The sequence below is a fragment of the Bufo bufo genome, chromosome 3, assembly GCF_905171765.1.
Source record: "Bufo bufo chromosome 3, aBufBuf1.1, whole genome shotgun sequence".
Classification (NCBI taxonomy): Eukaryota; Metazoa; Chordata; class Amphibia; order Anura; family Bufonidae; genus Bufo; species Bufo bufo.
The window spans coordinates 568,132,746-568,153,056 of NC_053391.1; the positions used below are offsets into that span (position 1 = coordinate 568,132,746).

The following is a 20,311-nucleotide window of genomic DNA, read 5'->3' on the forward strand; positions in this document are numbered from 1 at the left end:
ACACAAGTAGATTTTGCGCTTCCCGATGAGCAGATGCACCATATTTATCTTATTGAATTAACGCTTGGATTTTATCTTATTTTCTGATACTTCTGGTGCTGGACTTAAATTTTTTTCACGTGCAACATTTCTTCTAACTGGATGTTTGCCCATGCAGTGTTCCTTAAAAGTTGGCAAGCAGAATCCATTTTCTACTTTCATGTTGCGTTGTCAAGTTGTCTGATAAAGATTTTGTACATATGTAAGAATTGAATAGAAAGGGGGGGGGGGAGAAAAACACTTTAAGTAGTAAGTCACCAACAATAAGCCACAACTTTATTAAATCAATAGAAATAGTATAAATCTCAATTTCAGCTGCACCGACCCACGAGCAAGACCAAATGTGTTCAGTCTGAGCGACGCTCACATCGTCAACTCCTACAGGGAGAGAAGGAAAAAAAATAAATGAACTCGAGTAGATGAAAAGGTTATGGACTCTTAACTAGGCAAATGGCATCAGCTGTTATATCTGAGCTGGTACACACCGAACAGCCACATACTATTGGCATTACAACCAAAAAGCCAATAGTAGATCAACTTTAGCAAGTCCTAGTTATCTGTGCACAACTAGACAAACCCTGCTCAAAAGCAAGCCAAGCCAGCAATAAAAGTCTCTATATACATTAGTGTATGGTCAGCCAAACCCACTGAAAATGGCGGGTTCAGATGAATTTAATGTGTATGGGGAGCTCTTGATTGATGCCAAGGGAGAGAATAGGGCAAAATTAATTTTTTCATCCAATTCTTTTATTCTCCCAGGAAATAGGACACCACCAGAAGTGCCTAGTAGTGGCTTTCACCTCATTGATGATACATACAGGCTTAGCCAAACCGAGCATGTATGCAAGTCAGGAGAGATGCCGGCGGCTGAGCCAACAGCTATTAAAGCAGCTTTACATACGATTGTGGATCTGTGGGCTGTCAAGACTTTTCTGTGCAAGGAAATGCACTCGTTTTTCCACCCTCCCTTCTAATGGCCATATGAGGGTTTGTTTTTTGTGGGGGAGGAAGCAATCCCGCCAAGGTTTTTTGGGTTTCATTTTACTGCTATCTAAAAATGACATGGCGACCCTATTCTGGTCAGTACGATTACTAGGATACCAAAGTTATATAGTTTTAATTGTGTTTTACTACTTGTCATCTGCTCCAGTAAGAGGTGTAACCACTATGAAGTAACAGCCAAGCAAACAGAATACCTACTGAAAACACGTCCATAGCTGTGTGCAGAGACTTACCATGATGGCGTTTACAATGTCGTTGCTGTTGTTCTTTAGAGCACGTACAGCCTTCGCCCTGGACACGTTTGCTTGTGACATTACAAGTTCAATGTCCTTCACTTCTACGCCAGTCTCATCAACCTGAGGAGATTTAAATTTTAGCATTTTACCCCATAGTTTGTCTTTTAGAGGATGAGATTACTTTCATAACCGTTTCCCACTTCACTTCTGACTTTGCTTTCTGTTCCTATGCATGCAATGCTTACTAAGAAACATCAATGCTCTTACCTCTTCCTCTTCGCTCTCCTCCTGTACTGTAGGAGTTTGTGTGTTTTCCTGTATGTTTGAGACGCCTTCTCCCTGTACCTTGAATTTTTCGGCAGCAGCCAGCTGGGCTTGTTGTGAGAGATCTTCAATCTATAATGTACAAAATATCTTTAGTATGTGTTGCTGGTTTAAAGTAAAGCTACTTTCACACCTGCAGCCGGGTTTTCGGGCCAGACAAAAACAGCTGCGTGCAGTGGTTTTTGTCCAGCTGATTCTTGGCATATTTGCTGGGTAGCAGTCAGAACTCTGCTGAATCCATTATAATCAATGGGGTCTGGCGGGAAAGCAGCAGTATTCAGCAATGCCGAACTAGAAAACTCAGCCAGGCTGTTCTCTACCAGATGAGCCTTTCCAGAGTTCCCTACAGCAAGTGTGAAACTAGACTACAAAAAAAAAAAGAAAAAGTCTTGAGCCTCACAGGCTGCTGGAACACACCTTTGCTTCTCCAAAGACTATGTAGGTGTCGGATGCTGGGCTCTTGTATACGTCTGGCTTGGTTATAACAAACAAAATGTTCTTGGATTTTCGGATTGTGACTCTTGTAACTCCGGTGACCTGGCGAAGCCCCAACTTTGACATAGCCTGGTTTAAAAAACAAAAAGATGATTTACATACACCAAATTTGTATAAAATATGAAAGCTTTTAAACATTCATATTCTATATTTTTAAAGTTACAACCAATAAGATGTTCTACTCAAAGCAATCTTTGCAGGAAATCTACCCACTTGTGTCATTGTGTACAGCAGCCATGATTAATTGTATTTGCGAAAATTATAGTCTTATGTATTGCCATAAATGGAAACCAATAACTGAAGCCACTTTTACAAGTCCTTTGAATGTAATAAATTAAAGAAATTACTGACTCCATTACCTATGTAATAAAGGGGTGCACCAGTTACTTTTTGTAGGATCATGGCAAGTGAAGTGGTTCTCTAAAGGCAACACTTTAAAGCTGGCTTCACACACAAGATTATTATATATTTTGTTTTTAAATCAAAAACACTGCAGCCAGTTTGTACATGACCTTAAAAAGCCTTGAACAAAATAAATTCAAATAAAATGCCTAAAAAATAAATAAAATAAAAAAGGCGTGTGGAAAAAGCTCCAAGATTTCATAAAGGTGGAACTGCACATAAAGCAGTAATCGCTTCGGATGATAAAGGATGCAATACCTTTCGTGCCTTCTTTTCGCTCCTGCTCTGTTTTGCTTTGCTGACAGGTTCCTCGTCTATTTCTGCCGCTGCTGCCAACTGAATCAGACATGGTGTTAGCACAAAGAAAACATTGTGCACAAGAAGCATTCACAGAGATATCAGGTAGATAGCAAAATAAATGTACAGCACTCTATGCTTACCTGGGCCTGCTGCGTAGATGTCTGTGTGTCCTGTTCCAGCTCTGGAGGAGAATCATCACTGTCGGAATCTGTCCCTGACCCTATAAAAAATAAATAAAAAAATATAAAACATTTAGGTTTATGGCAATACCAGGAATTGACTATGGAAGCCAGGTGTCTGTCCTGTAAAAACAAAACAAAAAAAAAAACCTGCATATCAAGGGAAAGGTCAGGTAAGTCAACATTTAGTATCAACAGTGTGAACTACATGCAGTTTTTATACAAACCAATACAGGGCACATTTGAACGGCATGGTTAAGAACACTCTCACACTCTACACCAGTGTTCCTCAACACCAGTCCCCAAGACCCACCTGCCGGTCAGGATTTGAGAATATCCCACAGAATGAATACCTGTGTTAAGTCCTGATGCACTGACACTAATTATATCACCTACTCAATAACTAAAAGGTGGATTTAGATGGGCAGATTATCGAGAACGGTTGTTCCAGACAATCTGACCCTCTAAATGTGCAGCATATCACCTGATGAACGAGCGTTTCACAGACACCTAAATAATCGTTTCTGGGCAGCAAATCGTGCTGTCTAAACAGCGATCTGCTGCTCAGAAACTATGCAGCTCTATGAGGATGAGCAATCGTCCTCATACTGTGGAGGTGATCAAAGCATGTAAATCCAGCGCTTCACCTCTACTGAACGAGCAGCCGACTGTCAGGAAGGAGCACTTCCTGACAATCTACTGCTCGTCTTCCCGTCTAAATCCACATTAAGAAAATCGTGAAAAAATGACCAGCAGGTGGGCCCTGAGGACTGTAGCTGGGGAACACTGCACTACACGACGAAAACACTCGACTTACTCAATACAATTTTGTAGGGTTCAGAGGCAATGTTGCCCTGTACCAATAATGTCTCTTTCCATCTACGGTCACCTCTTATAAAATTTGGACAGCAGAGGGGAAACACTGCTGCATCCACAAAGTTCACAATATGGCTAGCCTTGGACTACTTAGTAACTCAAACCTTTCATAAATACAGCTTAAAGGACATCTACACCATTGCAACCAGATTTATTAATACAGTAAAAAATTTAACACAAGACGATTTTTACTTAAATGTTTCTTACTGTATAGGGTGTACAGCCTAAACCCCTTTCACCATCACACTGGCTGCAGCATTCAAGTGGTCAGGTTTATGGAAACCAGCTTCGCTCGCTGTGCTACACTCTGTTTCCCTAACTAGCATAGAAGTGAATGAGAGTTAAAGAAACACACAACAAGCTTGGCTATTTCCATAAAAGCGGCAACCTCTCACAACCAATAGGATGGTGTGAGGTGGGAAGGAAGTCTGTGGAGATGAGAATAAACTGTTGACCAATACTGTGAATTAGGAACGAATAACACCCTACATCGATGGAACAGACTCAAGCACTCAAGATCTCCAATTTAATAGAGTTAGACGTCTAGGTTAGCATCTCAATCTTACAAAACAAGTTGTTTTCCTTCCAGTAAAGATAAGGCTTATGGAGAGCACAAGTTGAAGGTCACAATTCTACTGTCGCAAACCTAAAAATCTGCCCTCTGTTGCCATGAGAGTCGTATGGTCTATATGTAATCTACTACATCTAAATTTGACCACCACAAAGCATGTGGCGTACTAAAAGGAAAGAAAACTAACCACATGTCTACACACAATCACACCATCTTATCAGCGTTTTCAACTTAAGGTTAGTTGTGTTAAGGTCAAACTCTATGGTGAACGACATGCACTACAAAGTGACGTTAAACACAAAGATACCCTTGTCGTTCTTCAGAATGGGCTCCTTCACTGGAGCGGCTACAGGTGGTTTCGGGGGAACAAGGTCCACTGTGACCGGTTGAAGAAACACTGCTTCCTTATCAGGAACCTCTGGAGGGATCAGAGGTGGCATTTCTTCCTCTTCAACAGCAACAGGGGCAGGTGCAGTGGGTATGGCAGATGTTTTGGAGACGAGAGGCAGAGAAACAGAAGAAATAGGTATAGAAGGCACAGATGCCACGGAAGGCAAAGCAGGAGGAAGAGTTAGCTCTTTTGCAGGACTTGGAATATCTAGCTCTGGAGCAGAAACCATAGAAACTTTCTCAACTTTATTTGCTAGAAGAACAGGAGAAGAACAGAGATTAGGAGCAGCAGAGAATGAAGGGTCTGTAGAAAGCAAGTTGTTGCTGTTATCTGGGGTAGCAGAAGCAGACATAAGTAGGGACGTGGCACAAATCATTGTAAGCGGGTCAGGGTGGGCAGATTGAAACTCAACACTAGCAGGCATAGAGAGCAGAGCACCAACACGCTTCGGCTCACTGGAAGTACTGGCAAGAGATTTACCACTTTCAGGGTCATCCATGAGAGGAACATACAGACTTGGCTTGGCATCAACTCCATGTTCAAAGTGCTTCTGCACAGAGGAAGCAGAAAAGGATTCATCTGAATCCTTCTGCCTTTGAGGCAATGTCACTTTAGAGACTAAATTTATATCCATTTTTTGTTCCTCAGAAGATCCCAAAGTTTTATGACCAGATTCAATATGAGGCTTTATCATATCTAATGCATCACCAAAAGCCATTTCCGTGATCGATCTCTCAGTACTGTGCACCGACTGTGAACAAAGAAGCAAGTTCTCAGGCATGGCAGCCAGGGCCTCGGTCTCCCCAGCAGGTGCATCCTCATAGACTACTGCAATAATTACAGAAGTCACATCGCCCAACAGAGGGGCGTTTTCAAAAACTGCAGCATCATCTTTTGTTTGAAGAACCTTAAGTTGACATGACTGGCCACCGCTTTCAAAGGGAACAGCTTGGGATACATCATCTAATGGGTGAGAAACCAAGGCCTCCTCGGAGACGGCGGCAGGGGCCGGCGCCTCCTCGGAGACGGCGGCAGGGGCCGGCGCCTCCTCGGAGACGGCGGCAGGGGCCGGCGCCTCCTCGGAGACGGCGGCAGGGGCAGGCGCCTCCTCGGAGACGGCGGCAGGGGCAGGCGCCTCCTCGGAGACGGCGGCAGGCGCCTCCTCGGAGACGGCGGCAGGCGCCTCCTCGGAGACGGCGGCAGGCGCCTCCTCGGAGACGGCGGCAGGCGCCTCCTCGGAGACGGCGGCAGGCGCCTCCTCGGAGACGGCGGCAGGCGCCTCCTCGGAGACGGCGGCAGGCGCCTCCTCGGAGACGGCGGCAGGCGCCTCCTCGGAGACGGCGGCAGGGGCCGGCGCCTCCTCGGAGACGGCGGCAGGCGCCTCCTCGGAGACGGCGGCAGGCGCCGGCGCCTCCTCGGAGACTACCTCAGTATCTATATCCTCAGGAAAAGCATCAGTAGAAATTTCATAAGTACTCAGCAATAATTTTTCAGGTATGGCATCTACTGTTCCCTTTGGTGTCCAGTCATTTGGGGAAGCCAAGCCATGGGATCTCAAAACCTGAAGTGAACTCCCTCCACTCATACTAACAAGTGGAGCATCCACTACATCTGCAGCATAAATCTTATCAGGTACTACATAGCTCAAGTCAGGAGCAAGCACTGTGGGGGAACGTTCCACATCAGGCTGGCTTATAGCTCTATCAACTACAGCATCAGCTTTTAAAACTAGCGAATGAGAAAAGCAAGCTAAAGAGTGAACAGATCATATCCACAAGTGGGGAGAAATGGGAAAGGAAACATTATATACACGTGCAAATATGGCAAGACAAGATCAACATTACAAATGTATTACACAATCTCTACACCTAGAGTGCAAGTTGTTCATAAAGAGCCAGCAGTTTAATGGCAGCATATTAGAAATGCAAACATACAGCTGTGTAAATACTAATTACTCATAATGCTCACCTACATATTGAACTTCTACAGATTAGGCCTCATCTGCAGTCCAATATGGGACCTGCAGACAGCTTCACTACTACTTCACAACAACAAAAAAATGCATGTATTTACATGTGGTACTGCCAAAGCTCATGGTACCAACTGCTCCATTAAGAATGCACTAATTTATTTGCTTATCAGTGATAAGCGCTGGTTGATGGGGGAGAATTTAAAATCTTGGGACCACCCCTTAAAAGGAATTTCATTTTTTGTGTTGCCCCAATGCCAACTAAATAAATATTAGCAAGTAGTATGGTGAATGATGACAGGTGAATGGAAGTACCTGACTGCAGGATCAGACTACACAGAACGTGCTTGTAGTCTGTAACCATGGAGACAGTTTACTGAACACACAGAGTACTAAAGAAATAATTAAGTTGCACGGCTAAACATTTAGGCTACCTGGGGGTTTCAAAACAGAAATTCCACACAGATTTATCAGTTTTTCTGCACCAGATCAGCACCAAAATCTGCATATGGTACTTCTGGATTTGGCAGCGCTTTTGCCCTGATCAGCCCCTTTACATTGCAAAGGCTGGTATTAGGGCTGCAGCTATCGATTATTTTAATTATAAAGTATTCTATCGATTAATCCAACGATTAATCGAGTACTCTAAGAAAAAGCTAATTAAAAGAATGTTGTTTTCTATAAAAACTCATCAGCTCCCCCTCCAATGCCACCAGCTCCCCTTCCAATGCCACCATGTCATCAGTTGGTCCCCCTCCAATGCCGCCAGCTCCCCCCCCCCCCCCCCCAATGCCACCAGTTCCCCCACTGCCCCTCCTAGCTATCAGTGCCCAGCCACAATGCCAGTGAACTAAAATACTTACCTTACCTGTAAGGGCAGTGGCGACACTGCCGAGATCTTCCATCCTCTTCTTCACGCGCTGCGGGTGACCACGGAGCGTGAGTAATAGCAAGCTCTTCCCTCACACTCCATGGTCACATGGCACAAACAAATCATTGATGCAAAAATTTAGCATCAAGGATTTTTTGTGTCAGGTTAATCCATTATTACGAGATATCGTTTCAGCCCTAGCTAGTATCAATGCTAAAAACCCTGCAAATGCTGCACATTTTAAAATTTTAATGGCAGGTCAATATCCAGCCAGGAAAAAAAAAAAAAGCAGTTTGGATTTCTGCTGCAGATTTGCAGTTGTATATGCAACAAACTGGCTGAGACCTATTCATGTAACGTGTGCAGATCAGCTGAGCATAATAGACATCTTTCGCAGCAGTTATGCTACAACAAGTATATTGAAGTTCAAAGTGATCTATGGCTAATTTTACCCCTTACTAATACTCTGTTCATGTGCTTAGAGCGACACAATGAAGCATGTAGCTGTGATAGACAGCTATTGCAGAAGAGTCAGTGCCCATAGGTGCACAGTGAGCTTCATGACTTTCATGTACAAGTTTAGGTGCAATCATCAAGGCAAGCTACTAAGAAGTCATCGGACTGAACGGCGCACATTATTTTCCCACAGTGCTCGGCACACAATACCTGAGGTTTTGGCATTCACAACAGGCACTGCAGGACTTCCAGAAGCAGTCTTGTTTTCTGGAGCGAAGGTGAGAAATATTGTCAGTGAAAGACCAATAAAGCCCAGGCTATGAAAACGTTCTACTTCTATGTCTTTTAATCCGACCATTCCCCCGATTTCCACCTAAACATGCATGCCTTCTAGTATAAAGGGGACGTAGTATAAAGGGGACGTAGTATAAAGGGGACGTGCTACTGTCAGAACAAATCAGATCTGTCCTTCCTGCATTCAGTTACATGCATTGAGCTGACAGTCCATAGTAGCACACCCTATAGTTAAAATAATGGTAATACCTGGTTAACACAATGCAGAATTCCAAGTCAAGGTGTTCCAGCATTGTTATGTCTGTAGTAAATACCCCATGAAATGTCAGGAGAGCAGACATTGGGTTTGTCCAGCTAATAGATGCCAGGTTTTAGTATAATACACTGGGGAGGTTAGTCAGCACTGCAAACCATGTAGACAAGCAATAATACCTGGAGCCTTAGTAACAGCAGGGGGCTCTACTGGAGCCACAGGGGTGGGCAGCTCTGTTTTTGGAACTAAACAGGAAAAATTCATGATTATAGATTGTAAAACTAAAAAAGTAATGCATATAATAAGTAGATTGACTTTGGGGAGTAAGATTTGTAATTCTAGCCGGGAAGGTTTTGGGTCTCCAGCAATCTGTAAATCTCAGATATTTGTACGGACCCAGTACACTACTCATGGGTGACATCCTCTAAGAAGACATGCCACCCCACCAAAACGGAGGAATGGGGCAGCCATTCTCAGGATTGGTAAGAGTCTGTGGATTGGGTTTGCCCGGCTACTGGATAACAGCCTTTATTACAATACACTGGGGATAATGGTAGTCAGCACTGCAAACCGTGTAGACAAGCAATAATACCTGGGGCCTTAGTATCAGCAGGGGGCTCTACAGGAGCCACAGGGGCGGGCAGCTCTGTTTTTGGAACTAAACAAGAAAGATTCATGATTATAGACTGTGTAAAAGTAGAATACTGAATATAACAAGTAGATTGACTTTGGGAAACAAGATTTGTAAATTCCAGCAGGCAACGTTTTGTGTCTGCAGTAATCTGAGACATTTGTACGGACCCAGTACACCACTCACTGGTGACAACCTCTTTAAGAATACCTGCCACCACACCAAAACGGAGGAATAGGACCTCCATTCTCAGGATTGGTTGGAGTCTCTGTGGATTGGGTTTGCCCGGCTACTGGATAACAGCTTTTATTACAATACACTGGGGATAACACCTTTTATTACTATACACTGGAGATAATGTTAATGTTAGTCAGCACTGCAAACCGTGTAGGCAAGCAATAATACCTGGAGCCTTAGTATCAGCAGGGGGCTCTACAGGAGCCACAGGGACGGGCAGCTCTGTTTTTGGAACTAAATAGAAAAATTCATGATTATAGACTGTAAAACTATAAAAAAAATACTGCATATAACAAGTAGATTGGCTTTGGGAAGCAAGATTTGTAATTCCAGCAGGGAAGGTTTTGGGTCTCCAGCAATCTCAGACATTTCAAGAAGACCTGCCACACCACCAAAATGGAAGAATGGGGCCTCTGGATTGGGTTTGCCCGGCTACCGGAAAACAGCACTGCAAACCGTGTAGACAAGCAATAATACCTGGAGCCTTAGTATCAGCAGGGGGCTCTACTGGAGCCACAGGGGCGGGCAGCTCTGTTTTTTGAACTAAACAAGAAAGATTCATGATTATAGACTGTGTAAAACTATAAAAACTCTGCATATAACAAGTAGATTCCCTCTGGGAAGCAAAATCAGTAAAGTCATAGGGAAAGGTTTTGGGGCTCCAATCTTATGCCACATACAGACCCAGTACACTCCCTAGTGCCCAATTGTCATATTGTTGTTTGACCGTGACGTGGTTGCCATGCAGACTGGTTGCCGGTGGAAACGTGTTGTTGGCAGTTTGCATGTGCACTTCCCCTTTAAGGTTTGCCTCCCTGCTGTTTGGTGAGCAAGGGGTTAATCTTCTTGCTAGTGGGAATTAAGGTGTTTCCTGGGGGTGGCCGCGGGCTTGATATATACCTGTGGCTTGCGGGCTGGGTGCAGTGTTACTACAGCCTTGCTTGGTGTTGGAGCTTTGCTCCTTGCCTGGGTGTTTCTGCCCAGTCCTTAAGGGCCACCTTATGGAACATAAATTGTCCTCCCTATGTACCTTTACCCTCACTTGTATGTGTGGTGTGGGTTTATGTTCTGGGTGTGTGTAGCGTTTTGTTGGTTGTTACATGTCTGGGCTGTTGGTCCCTGCATGTATGCTATTCGTCACCCGGTATGTTGATGCCTCCGGAAGGGGGCTGGTTTCCCGGAGGGGTGAACTATAGGTCTGGATGCAGTGCTGCCTGGGGCTGCCGTGCACCTTTCTGTATGGGGCCCAGGCAGTATCAGGTGTGCTAGATTCCGGTGTGTGGTGTTTGTACGGTGTCCTATTTGGTGTGTGGGCACCTGTACTTATGAACGGGTTCCAGTCATGGTGGCTGCGGCAGGTAAGTATTTCTGGTGTTCTTACCTGCCGACTTTGTTGCTATATTCAGTCGTCCACTTTTCTCTGCAGCTAGGCCTGTGGAGACTCTGGTTCATCCGTGTCTTGGATTTAGGGATGCTATAGGAGGTGACCATCTCCATTTTCTTGGCAGCCTGATCTAGCTACTACCCCTATCCCTTTTACATTGTACTCTTTAAAAAGTGATATTATAGTACTTGATATATCGTGTTCTCCAGGATAATTGTGGCCACAAGCTGCTAGATTCTGGACCTCAATCATTAGATTGGATATAATGAGAATGCATTTGTTTTTATTGAGGACTCATCCTTTGCCAAAATTATTAATCCACTTTGATGCAGTTTAATCTGAAGACCAATTCTTGCATGTAGGATACTCCATACACATGTACCCAACGCTGGTGGTTCTAGTAGGCACAACACCAATACCTGATTCTTTGTCACTGGCCACAGAAGGGGCGGCAGTCTGAGGAGGCTGAGTCTTTGAAGCTAAACCAATAAAAAAAAAATAAATTAAAAAAAAAAAATGCTGTGACTGCTGGGAAGTGAGATGGGCGTCACAACAAAGCTATGTTAACGTGTAACCTAAACGTGATCTGCGGGTGGAGGATTCTTGTGCAGGAGAACAGCCGTGTTGTACAGTACCAGCAAAGTGAATGAGATTTTAAGAAATCTCATCCCTACGATGCATAAGAAAGAATACATTTATAGTAGATTTTAACCTCCGCAATGGAGGTAAAACAGACATGCAGTAAAAAAAAAAAAGCATTTTCAGTCATGTGTGAACAAAGCCTAAGGCTGGTGCAACACAATCTGTGACAAGCAACTGTTGAAGAATTTTTCAAAGTCTGTAGGATTACACTGAAAGTGACCGTACACCTTAGAGTTTGCTAGAGCATGCATGTGTTAATAGGGAATGCTGACTGACGCTGACCATATATCTGAGGTAATGATCCACAGCAGTTGTCCATGGGAACGCTCATACAAACAATTTTTTATTTTAATTTTTAAACTGGGCCCCTGGTCCTTGAGCACAATGGCAAGTGATTGGCTGAATTCAGCTGATCGTACCATAGATGTGCAATTTTGGCCGATAACAGGCTAAACAGAGTAGAGTCTGCCATCTAATGATTGTTCGCGCTAATGTCTCAAACGAGTCGACCGAAATCAGCCATTCTGCCAACTTGTGTGTAAAAAAATCCCCAAAGGATTGGGTCAAACTACAAGACCTTCCTTATACATGCTCTGCTGGGAGAACCCCTTACACATTAGATGGTCGGCTGGTGCGGTAAAACTGGGTACGGCCAACATTCACTTAAAGTGTATGGCTGCCCGTAGCTGGGTGACTTTCATGCACAAAGTCATGGGACATCCATGTCAGCTTCTGCACTGTGCACTATACCTGGGGTTTTAGCATCCGCAGCAGGACTTTGAGAGGCAGATTTTTTTGCACTCCGTGAAAGGCTGATCAGCCCCAGGTTATGAAATCCTCTAGTGGCTGTAGTTTTCGCCCTTAAGGACTCATGCACACGCAAGACACGGATATCAGCCGTGTGCATTCCGCATTCTGCGTAACGGAATGCTCTGCCCTCTATAGAATGTCCCTGACGAAGAAGCCCGTAGGCTTTGAAACGCGTTGGATCGTTTTTGGTCTTTGGATTACTCCGTAGGTCAGTCGTGACGTCACGCCGCCTGTTCCGGAACCCTGTACCAACACCGCTCCCTCGCGCGCACGCCAGCCACCGGCCGGGGCGGCATACGCGCTGAGAGGTAGAGCAAGAAGTAACAGCAAACAAGAAGTACCGCAGAATCATTCCATCCCACTGCCTGACCGGACAGTCGGTGTTTTACTCCTTTCGATTATACCCCAGGTCCCGCCAGGACAAGGTAACCCGCCAGGATAAGGTAACCACCATACTTATCTATCCCATCACAACCCCAGCGCTGGTACCGAACATTAGTTTGTTCAATTTCTTTGCTTTATTTACCACTTTGGATCGGAGCAGCCGTAATCCATTTAGGTACCAAGCAGCGGCTCTGTCTGCCTGAGTGCATATAGAGAAAATTTAATAGCGGTAGCGCAGGCACTATTATATTATATATAATGTCCTATCCTTGTCCGTAAAACAGACAAGAATGGGGCATGTTCTATTTTTCTTTGCAGGGCCGTGGAACAGACATACAGCCCCACTTAAGTGAATGGGTCCGCAGCCGTCCCGCACAAAATTGCAAATCGGATGTTTGTGTGCATTAGCTCTTATTCTGTTTTCATCTATTACATAATTAGAAACTTCCAAAAGTATTTCAGCTGAACATTCACGCAGGATACAATCTCCTAAACTCTGGACAATGTATGCTTTCTAGTATAGGTGCTTATTCATACCGCTGCGATGCAACACAGAATTTCTAATGCAGACTGGTGTCCGTGTAGGACATTGATCTGGCGATTGCAGGTGACCTCTCCAATGGTCTCCAAGTCTGTGTTCTCTGAGACATTGACCAAGAAAAGTCCTGCTCAGACTGCACTGTAAAACAGTGGTTAGAACTGCACAAATTTGTCCTGTTGGTCAATGTACTGTCCACTGCGCACACCGACAAAAGATATGGTCGCGTGAATAGACCCTAAGGAAATACGATCTGTTTGAGAGCATGATTTCTTGGACTGGACACTTCCATCAGTTATAACGCTGTGCGTCTCTGCCCAACCTCCACTGTAATTATTTGTACCCACATAATACGATCAGCACAAACCGTTACAACAGAAGTCGGGCAGAGAGACAGCATTATAAGGCTAAATTGCACACGATCAGGATTGTGTGTGGATTTTCTGCGCGGATTTGAGTGTGGAAAATCTGCACCGTAGGTCATGTACATTGTATTTTATGAGAATTTGAAATTCTCATGAACACGATGCTGATTTTAAAATCCGCAGCATGTCAAATTTATTTTATTTTTCCAGGATTTTATCCATTCACTTCAATGTGGACAGTAAAATCCCCATGCGGAAAATCCAAACCAATTGAGGCGGATTGAAAGTGCAGATTTCCCTGCGAACATCTGCAGATTTCAGTGCGGATTGTCCGCACATAAATCCTGAACGTGTGCATGTACCCTAAATCATTAGAATGCTGTGCAGTTTTGTCACATGAATAGTTCACTAGGGGAAATAACGCTCCCACATGGAGCAGCTTTCATCCACTGAACACGCTCATCTGAAATTAGCCTTCAGATGCGAACCCATTCTTTTCAATAGGGCTGCAAAAGATGCGGACAGAACATGTCTGCATGTGTAGTTCCGTTCCACGGCCGGGCCAAAAAGATAGAGCATGTCCTATTTAGGGTTGTTGCGGGTATCGAAATTTCGATACCCAATCGATACTTTTGTCCCGGTATCGATACGATACCGGGATTTCCGTTTTTTCGATACTGGGCTGCGCTTCTGCGCAGTCTAGTATCTCTGAACATGAGCGCGCTGCTATCGGCGCGCTCATGTTCTCTCTCAGCAGCACGGGGAGAAGGAAGCAGTCCTCCCTCCCCCTGTGCTGCTGCCGCTGCCACCAATGAGAAGAGAGGGGCGGAGGAGGGGCGGCAATGAGAAGAGAGGGGCGGCAATGAGAAGAGAGGGGCGGAGGAGGGGCGGCAATGAGAAGAGAGGGGCGGAGGAGGGGCGGGCGCACTGCGCCACCAATGATAGGATTACTATCGGAGCGATGGGAGGAGACATCAGCTTCACTAGTGGGCGTTCCTTTTCCCTGCGCTGCGATTGGACAGCGCTACAGCCAGGGAGAAGGAACGCCCACTAGTGAAGCTGATGTCTCCTCCCATCGCTCCGATAGTAATCAGCAGCATGTGGAGCAGGAGAGGAGACAGTAATGGGGCACTGCGGGCGAACGGAGCGGCGCCCAGGACTAAATGGTGAGTGCTGAGACATCGCTGGGCGCCGCTCTGTGTGGCCTAATAGTGAAAGTCTGGACTCATATACAGTAGTCAGTCTTTAACACATACAGGAGGCGGGTGCCGGCAGCAGAATCGCATTGCCGGCACCCTGCCCCTGACAGGGAGCTGCGATCAGCGGCAGTTAACTGCCGCTGATCTGCTAGTACCCGCCTCCTGTATAAAGGGGTAAAATCATTGGTGGTGCAGTGTGCCCCCCCCCCTCAATCCCCCCATCCCATTAAAATCATTGGTGGCACAGTGCGCCGGCCCCTCTCAACCCTCCAGTATTAAAATCATTGGTGGCAGTGGCCACAGGGACCTCTCCACTCCCCCTCATTGGTGGTGCAGTGGCAGCTTCTGATCGGAGCCCCAGCTGTGTAAGCCTGGGGCTCCGATCGGTTACCATGGCAGCCAGGACGCTACAGAAGCCCTGGTTGCCATGGTAACATCCCTGATGCTGTGTGCACAAAGCACAGAGCAGCAGGGACAGTGTGGAGTCCTATTCACCCTGATAGAGATCTATCAGGGTGAATAGGAAAAGGGATGAAAGATCCCAGGTTCTAGCCCCTAAGGGGGGAAATAGTTATTAAATAAAAAGTGAAAAAAAAAAAAACACTAAAATATGAAGGATAAATCACCCCCCTTTTCCTAATTTCACATATAAAATATATAAATAAACATATTACATCGCCACGTCAGAAAAGTCCAAACTATTAAAATATAAAAAAAAAATCTAGGTGGTGAATGCCGGAACAGAAAAAATAAAACAAAACTGCGCGATTCGCCATTTTTAAAAATGAGGAATGCACGTGGCTTTTTTTGTTTATTTTTTTCGCGTGGTATCGAATGGTATCGAGTATCGCAATACTTTTTCATGGTATCGAAACCGAATCAAAAATTTGGTATCGCAACAACTCTAGTCCTATTCTTGTTCGCAGTTGCACATGGGCCACTATCCATGTTTTGCGAATCCACAAAACACTACGGTCATCTGAATGAGCCCTAAGCGTTAGTCCGCACTGCAAACTGTAGATCTGCAATAATACCTGGAGCCTTAGTATCAGCAGGGGGCTCTACTGGAGCCACAGGGGCGGGCAGCTCTGTTTTTGGAACTAAACAGGAAAAATTCATGATTATCAACAGTGTAAAACTATAAAAAATACTGCATATAATAAGGAGATGCATCTAACAAGGAAAATTAGTAATGTCAGCAGGGAAGGTTTTGGGGCTCCAACCTCCAATAATCGCAGGGCGTACAGGGGCATATTTTATTTTGGTAGCTAAAGGAAAAATAATGTCTTTACTCAGTGAACACAAGACTGATCAATCCACAGTTATGGAACCTTCTAGCAACCGCAGCGCTAAACATGATTGAGGCTCCATTCACACGTCAGTAGAATGGGTCCGCATCCGTTCTGCAATTTTGCGAAACGGGTGCAGACCCATTCATTCTCTATGGGGCCCAGGAGAGATGCGGACAGCACATATTGTGCTGTCTGCATCCGCATTTCCGGAGCGCACCCCTGATCTTCCGGTCCGCAGCTCCGGAAAAAAACAGAGCATGTCCTATTCTTGTCCGCAATTGCGGACAAGAATAGGCATTTCTATGGGGGTGCCGGCCAGATGTATTGCGGATCCGCAATGCACTACGGACCTCTGAATGGAGCCTAACACGACTAAAGTCTCCTGACTGCCCTATAAACATTTAAGCTTGGATTGGCCAAACATGCACGCTCTCTGGCATGGAGAGGGGGGTGTGCTGCATCTCTGGTACTATCGGCACTTCTCTTCAGATTTGTCCTACATGAATTTGGAGTCTGCTCAACCCCCCAATGTGTTACGTGCATGGAGCTTAAAGTCTCCAGGGACACACAGGATTGGTAATGGTAATACCCAGTTATCTTATTTATACATATCCCAGAACAGAGGAATGACCATGTCAACGCAGCTCCGTTTCGCTCTGTTGTGGTGCTGAAAACAAATGGCTGAATACAACTAATGTATGTCCATTCAGTCTAAGTAAAGAGGTTTCGTCAATTTTTATTCTAGTAAACTTTTGTATTCCCCGTGAAATGTCATGAGAGACAGAGGACAGGTCCTCTTTAATTAGGAGGTAACAGATTATTACAATACACTGGGGATAATGTAGACAAGCAATAATACCTGGAGCCTTAGTATCAGCAGGGGGCTTTGCTGGAGCCACAGGGGCGGGCAGCTCTGTTTTTGGAACTAAGCAAAAAAGATTCATGATTATTGACAGTGTAACCTATAAAACATATGAACAAGCGTGCTTTAGATGTCCGTCAGGTAATGATCACAGACTGACCATACAGCATCTTGACTGGTGCTTGTTTATTTTGTGGGGTTATCCTATGAAAATGTTCACCTATCCCCAGGATAGGTAACATATTGGGGACTGACTGCTGGGACCCCGAGTTCCCCTTCTGAATGGAGCGGCAGTGAGCATGGAGGTCCACAGCTGCATCACTTTAACGGGGCTGACAAGGCTCTCTATGCTTCAGCCAAGTCAATGGAGCAATGGAAAAAAGGTAGATAATGGCCCGAACGAGCGGCTGCCTGACCGATCGCCTACTACGTACAGCTAGTGCAGCTGTTAGTTTCCATCATACCATGCTCCCATATGCTGCTAATAAACTATAGCTTTTGCAGCTGCAACAAAAACGCGGTCACCCGATAATGACCGGAGGACCTATTACAGAAGGCAACGATCGGAAACAACACTCCTACGAATGTTCAACTGACCATCAGTCCAAGAAGATAAAAACATTGAAGGGTCCAGAGTAAAGGGGTCGTGCCCAGAGATAGCCAAGCACTGTACTCTGCTACCTCCAGCATCACATACAGAATGAATGGAACGGCTGGGCATATGTTAGATTAAAGCAGTTTAACCTGGAGGACACTTCTCATAGGTCAGCTACGTCTTGATCTCAGCTCCTAATTTCTGCAGACATGCTACCGTACACAATTACCTAATGTAGGCACAATACCAATACCTGATTCTTGGGCACCAGCCACAGGCACTGGAGGGGTGGCAGTCTGATTCTTTGAAGCTAAACCAAAAAAAGAAATGCTGTGGTGACTGCTGGGAAGTGAGGTGGGTGTCACTAGAAGGATGGTGCCACATTACATTGTGAGACTTTCATGCACAAGTCATGGGTCAATTCTTTCACGACATACGGTGTAAAACATGCCATGCATGTTATTCCACCCACACTATACCTGGGGTTTTGGCATCCACAGCAGGACTTTCAGAAGCAGATTTTTTTTCTGGAGCTAAAGCAAAAATAAATGTCCTCATTCAGTGAAGCAGCGCTCATATGCTCAGGACACAAGAGATCAGATCTGACCTTCAGGCATTTGATGGGTGGCTGCTGCCTCCACCCCGGTGTATACAGCCAACAGTCTGCAGATATGCACCCCATTGTTTATGGGCACACAGCGTGGCCATGGGATGACAACCATGGAAGAAGCAGCAGCAGCAGCAGTATTCAATTAACTCCTTACAATTGTCATTGGCTGCGCAGCAAGGGTGCTGCTACACAGCGCAGTTACAGAACCTACCTCATTTAGTGGCCTAATTAACCACCGGCGTTCTGCACAGCAGAAATCCTGTACATGATTTCATTGTAGCTGGCCAAGTTCTTTAACTGTGTTGTGAATGCAGGTTTCTAGTTGCAGTAACGGGATCTCATCAGCGCTGTGTGGCAGCACCCTTACTGCGCAGCCAATGACCATGCACAATCAATCAATGAGTTAATTGAACACTGCATGGCCATCCTCTGGCCATACCTAATGTCTAGTTGGTAATGTATTCAGACAAGTCCAAGAGGAACAACATAATGAATTCCAAGAAAAGATGTCTCAGCATCATCTGCTGTAATAAATTACTGGATTCCCCATGAAATGTCCTTTTAAAAGAGGTTTTCAGGGAGTTAAAAATTGCTAATGGTCATCAATACCTAATCAGTGGGGCTCAGAGGAATGCTGCAGCCTTTTCCTAGGCATGTGACATGTCTATAGGCCACATTGTCTTTCTGTAGCGGAGTCCTGAGCTGCAATACCAAGCACAGCCACTATACAACGTCCGGCACTGCTCGGTCATGCAATGGTTGGACCCCCACTAATCCGATATTTATGACCTGTCCAATGGGGTATCAATATTTAACTCCCATAAAACCCCTTTAACTAGGATTGGGTTTGTCCAGCTTTATTACAATACACTGGGGATAATGTAGATGTGTAGACAAGCAATAATACCTGGAGCCTTAGTAACAGCAGGGGGCTCTACTGGAGCCACAGGGGCGGGCAGCTCTGTTTTTGGAACTAAACAGGAAAAGTTCATGATTATCGAGTGTAAAACTATAATTCTGAACATAACAAGTAGATTGACTTTGGAAAACAAGATATGTAATTCCAGTAGGGAAGGTTGTGGGTCTCCAGTAATCTGTAATCTCAGACATTTGTACGGACCCAGTACACTACTCACTGGTGACATTGCCTTTCAGAAGACCAGTCACCCCACAAAACGGAGGAATGGGACCTCCAGTCTCAGGATTGGTGGGAGTCTCTGTAGATTGGGTTTGCTCGGCTACTGGGAAACAGCTTTTCTTACAATACACTGGGGATAATGTCTACACGTCTACAAGCAATAATACCTGGAGCCTTAGTATCAGCAGGGGGCTCTACAGGAGCCACAGGGGCGGGCAGCTCTGTTTTTGGACCTAAACAGAAAAATTCATGATCATCAAGTGTAAAACTAACTAAATAAAAATAAGCGTATTAACTCTAGTAAGCAAAACTAGTAACTCTAGGAGGGAAGGTGTCCAGCATCCGGAGCAGTCATCGCAGGACTTTCAGGGAAGATCGCTTTACTGGCGCTAGAGCAAAAATGTAAGTCCTCACAATGCAACAAAGGCCGATCGATCCCAGGCTATGGACTCCCGAATCTCCTGACTTGCTCAGACACATACAAGCTAGGCTGACTGGACATGCACGATTTCTACACTATGGTTAGTCAGCACTGCAAACTGTTCCAAAAATGAATACCTGGAGCCTTAGTAACAGCAGGGGGCTCTGCAGGAGCCACAGGGGCGGGCAGCTCTGTTTTTGGAACTAAACAGGAAAGATTCATGACTATAGACAGTAAAACACTGCATACAACAAGTAGATAGACAAGCAACATGAGTAATGGCAGCAGTCTAATCATTTACTAATCCTAAAGATGGTGTAGGCCTAGGGAAGGTTCACATCTCTGCTAAAGGTAACCTGGTAGTCTGTTCCAGATCCTCATCAACTATAATGAGATCTGACGGCATAAATGCTGGCCTTCTGCTGGACAAATGGCACTGCATGCTTGGGCCCCAGAGTCCCCCATCTGAATGCAGAGGTAGTGTGCATGTCTGTTCATTGCTGCATGCACGGCTTCTATGGGGCTGAATGGAGTTGTGGGCACAC

At 45.2% G+C, this 20,311-nt stretch overlaps 1 protein-coding gene across 50 annotated transcripts in view; it reads right to left on the reverse strand.

Moving 5' to 3' along the window:
• Positions 1 to 288: 288 nt before the first annotated feature.
• Positions 289 to 20,311, reverse strand: part of NACA (nascent polypeptide associated complex subunit alpha) — a 36,973-nt gene continuing 16,950 nt past the window's right edge. For 43 of the 50 annotated variants that reach the window (XM_040425668.1, XM_040425667.1, XM_040425665.1 and 40 more), the window contains 20 exons: positions 19,904 to 19,969; positions 19,513 to 19,578; positions 19,115 to 19,180; positions 18,077 to 18,130; positions 17,851 to 17,907; positions 17,000 to 17,065; positions 15,883 to 15,948; positions 11,330 to 11,389; positions 10,004 to 10,069; positions 9,695 to 9,760; positions 9,251 to 9,316; positions 8,838 to 8,903; positions 8,322 to 8,378; positions 4,732 to 5,067; positions 2,939 to 3,018; positions 2,757 to 2,834; positions 2,019 to 2,165; positions 1,545 to 1,673; positions 1,275 to 1,397; positions 289 to 417 (listed from right to left, as the gene is read on the reverse strand). In XM_040425668.1, coding sequence (XP_040281602.1) covers positions 403 to 417; positions 1,275 to 1,397; positions 1,545 to 1,673; positions 2,019 to 2,165; positions 2,757 to 2,834; positions 2,939 to 3,018; positions 4,732 to 5,067; positions 8,322 to 8,378; positions 8,838 to 8,903; positions 9,251 to 9,316; positions 9,695 to 9,760; positions 10,004 to 10,069; positions 11,330 to 11,389; positions 15,883 to 15,948; positions 17,000 to 17,065; positions 17,851 to 17,907; positions 18,077 to 18,130; positions 19,115 to 19,180; positions 19,513 to 19,578; positions 19,904 to 19,969 — 1,730 coding nt within the window. In that variant the 3' untranslated portion in view covers positions 289 to 402. The remainder of the gene's footprint in view (positions 418 to 1,274; positions 1,398 to 1,544; positions 1,674 to 2,018; positions 2,166 to 2,756; positions 2,835 to 2,938; positions 3,019 to 4,731; positions 5,068 to 8,321; positions 8,379 to 8,837; positions 8,904 to 9,250; positions 9,317 to 9,694; positions 9,761 to 10,003; positions 10,070 to 11,329; positions 11,390 to 15,882; positions 15,949 to 16,999; positions 17,066 to 17,850; positions 17,908 to 18,076; positions 18,131 to 19,114; positions 19,181 to 19,512; positions 19,579 to 19,903; positions 19,970 to 20,311) is intronic. The other 7 variants (XM_040425678.1, XM_040425679.1, XM_040425680.1 and 4 more) reach the window with 4 other exon arrangements.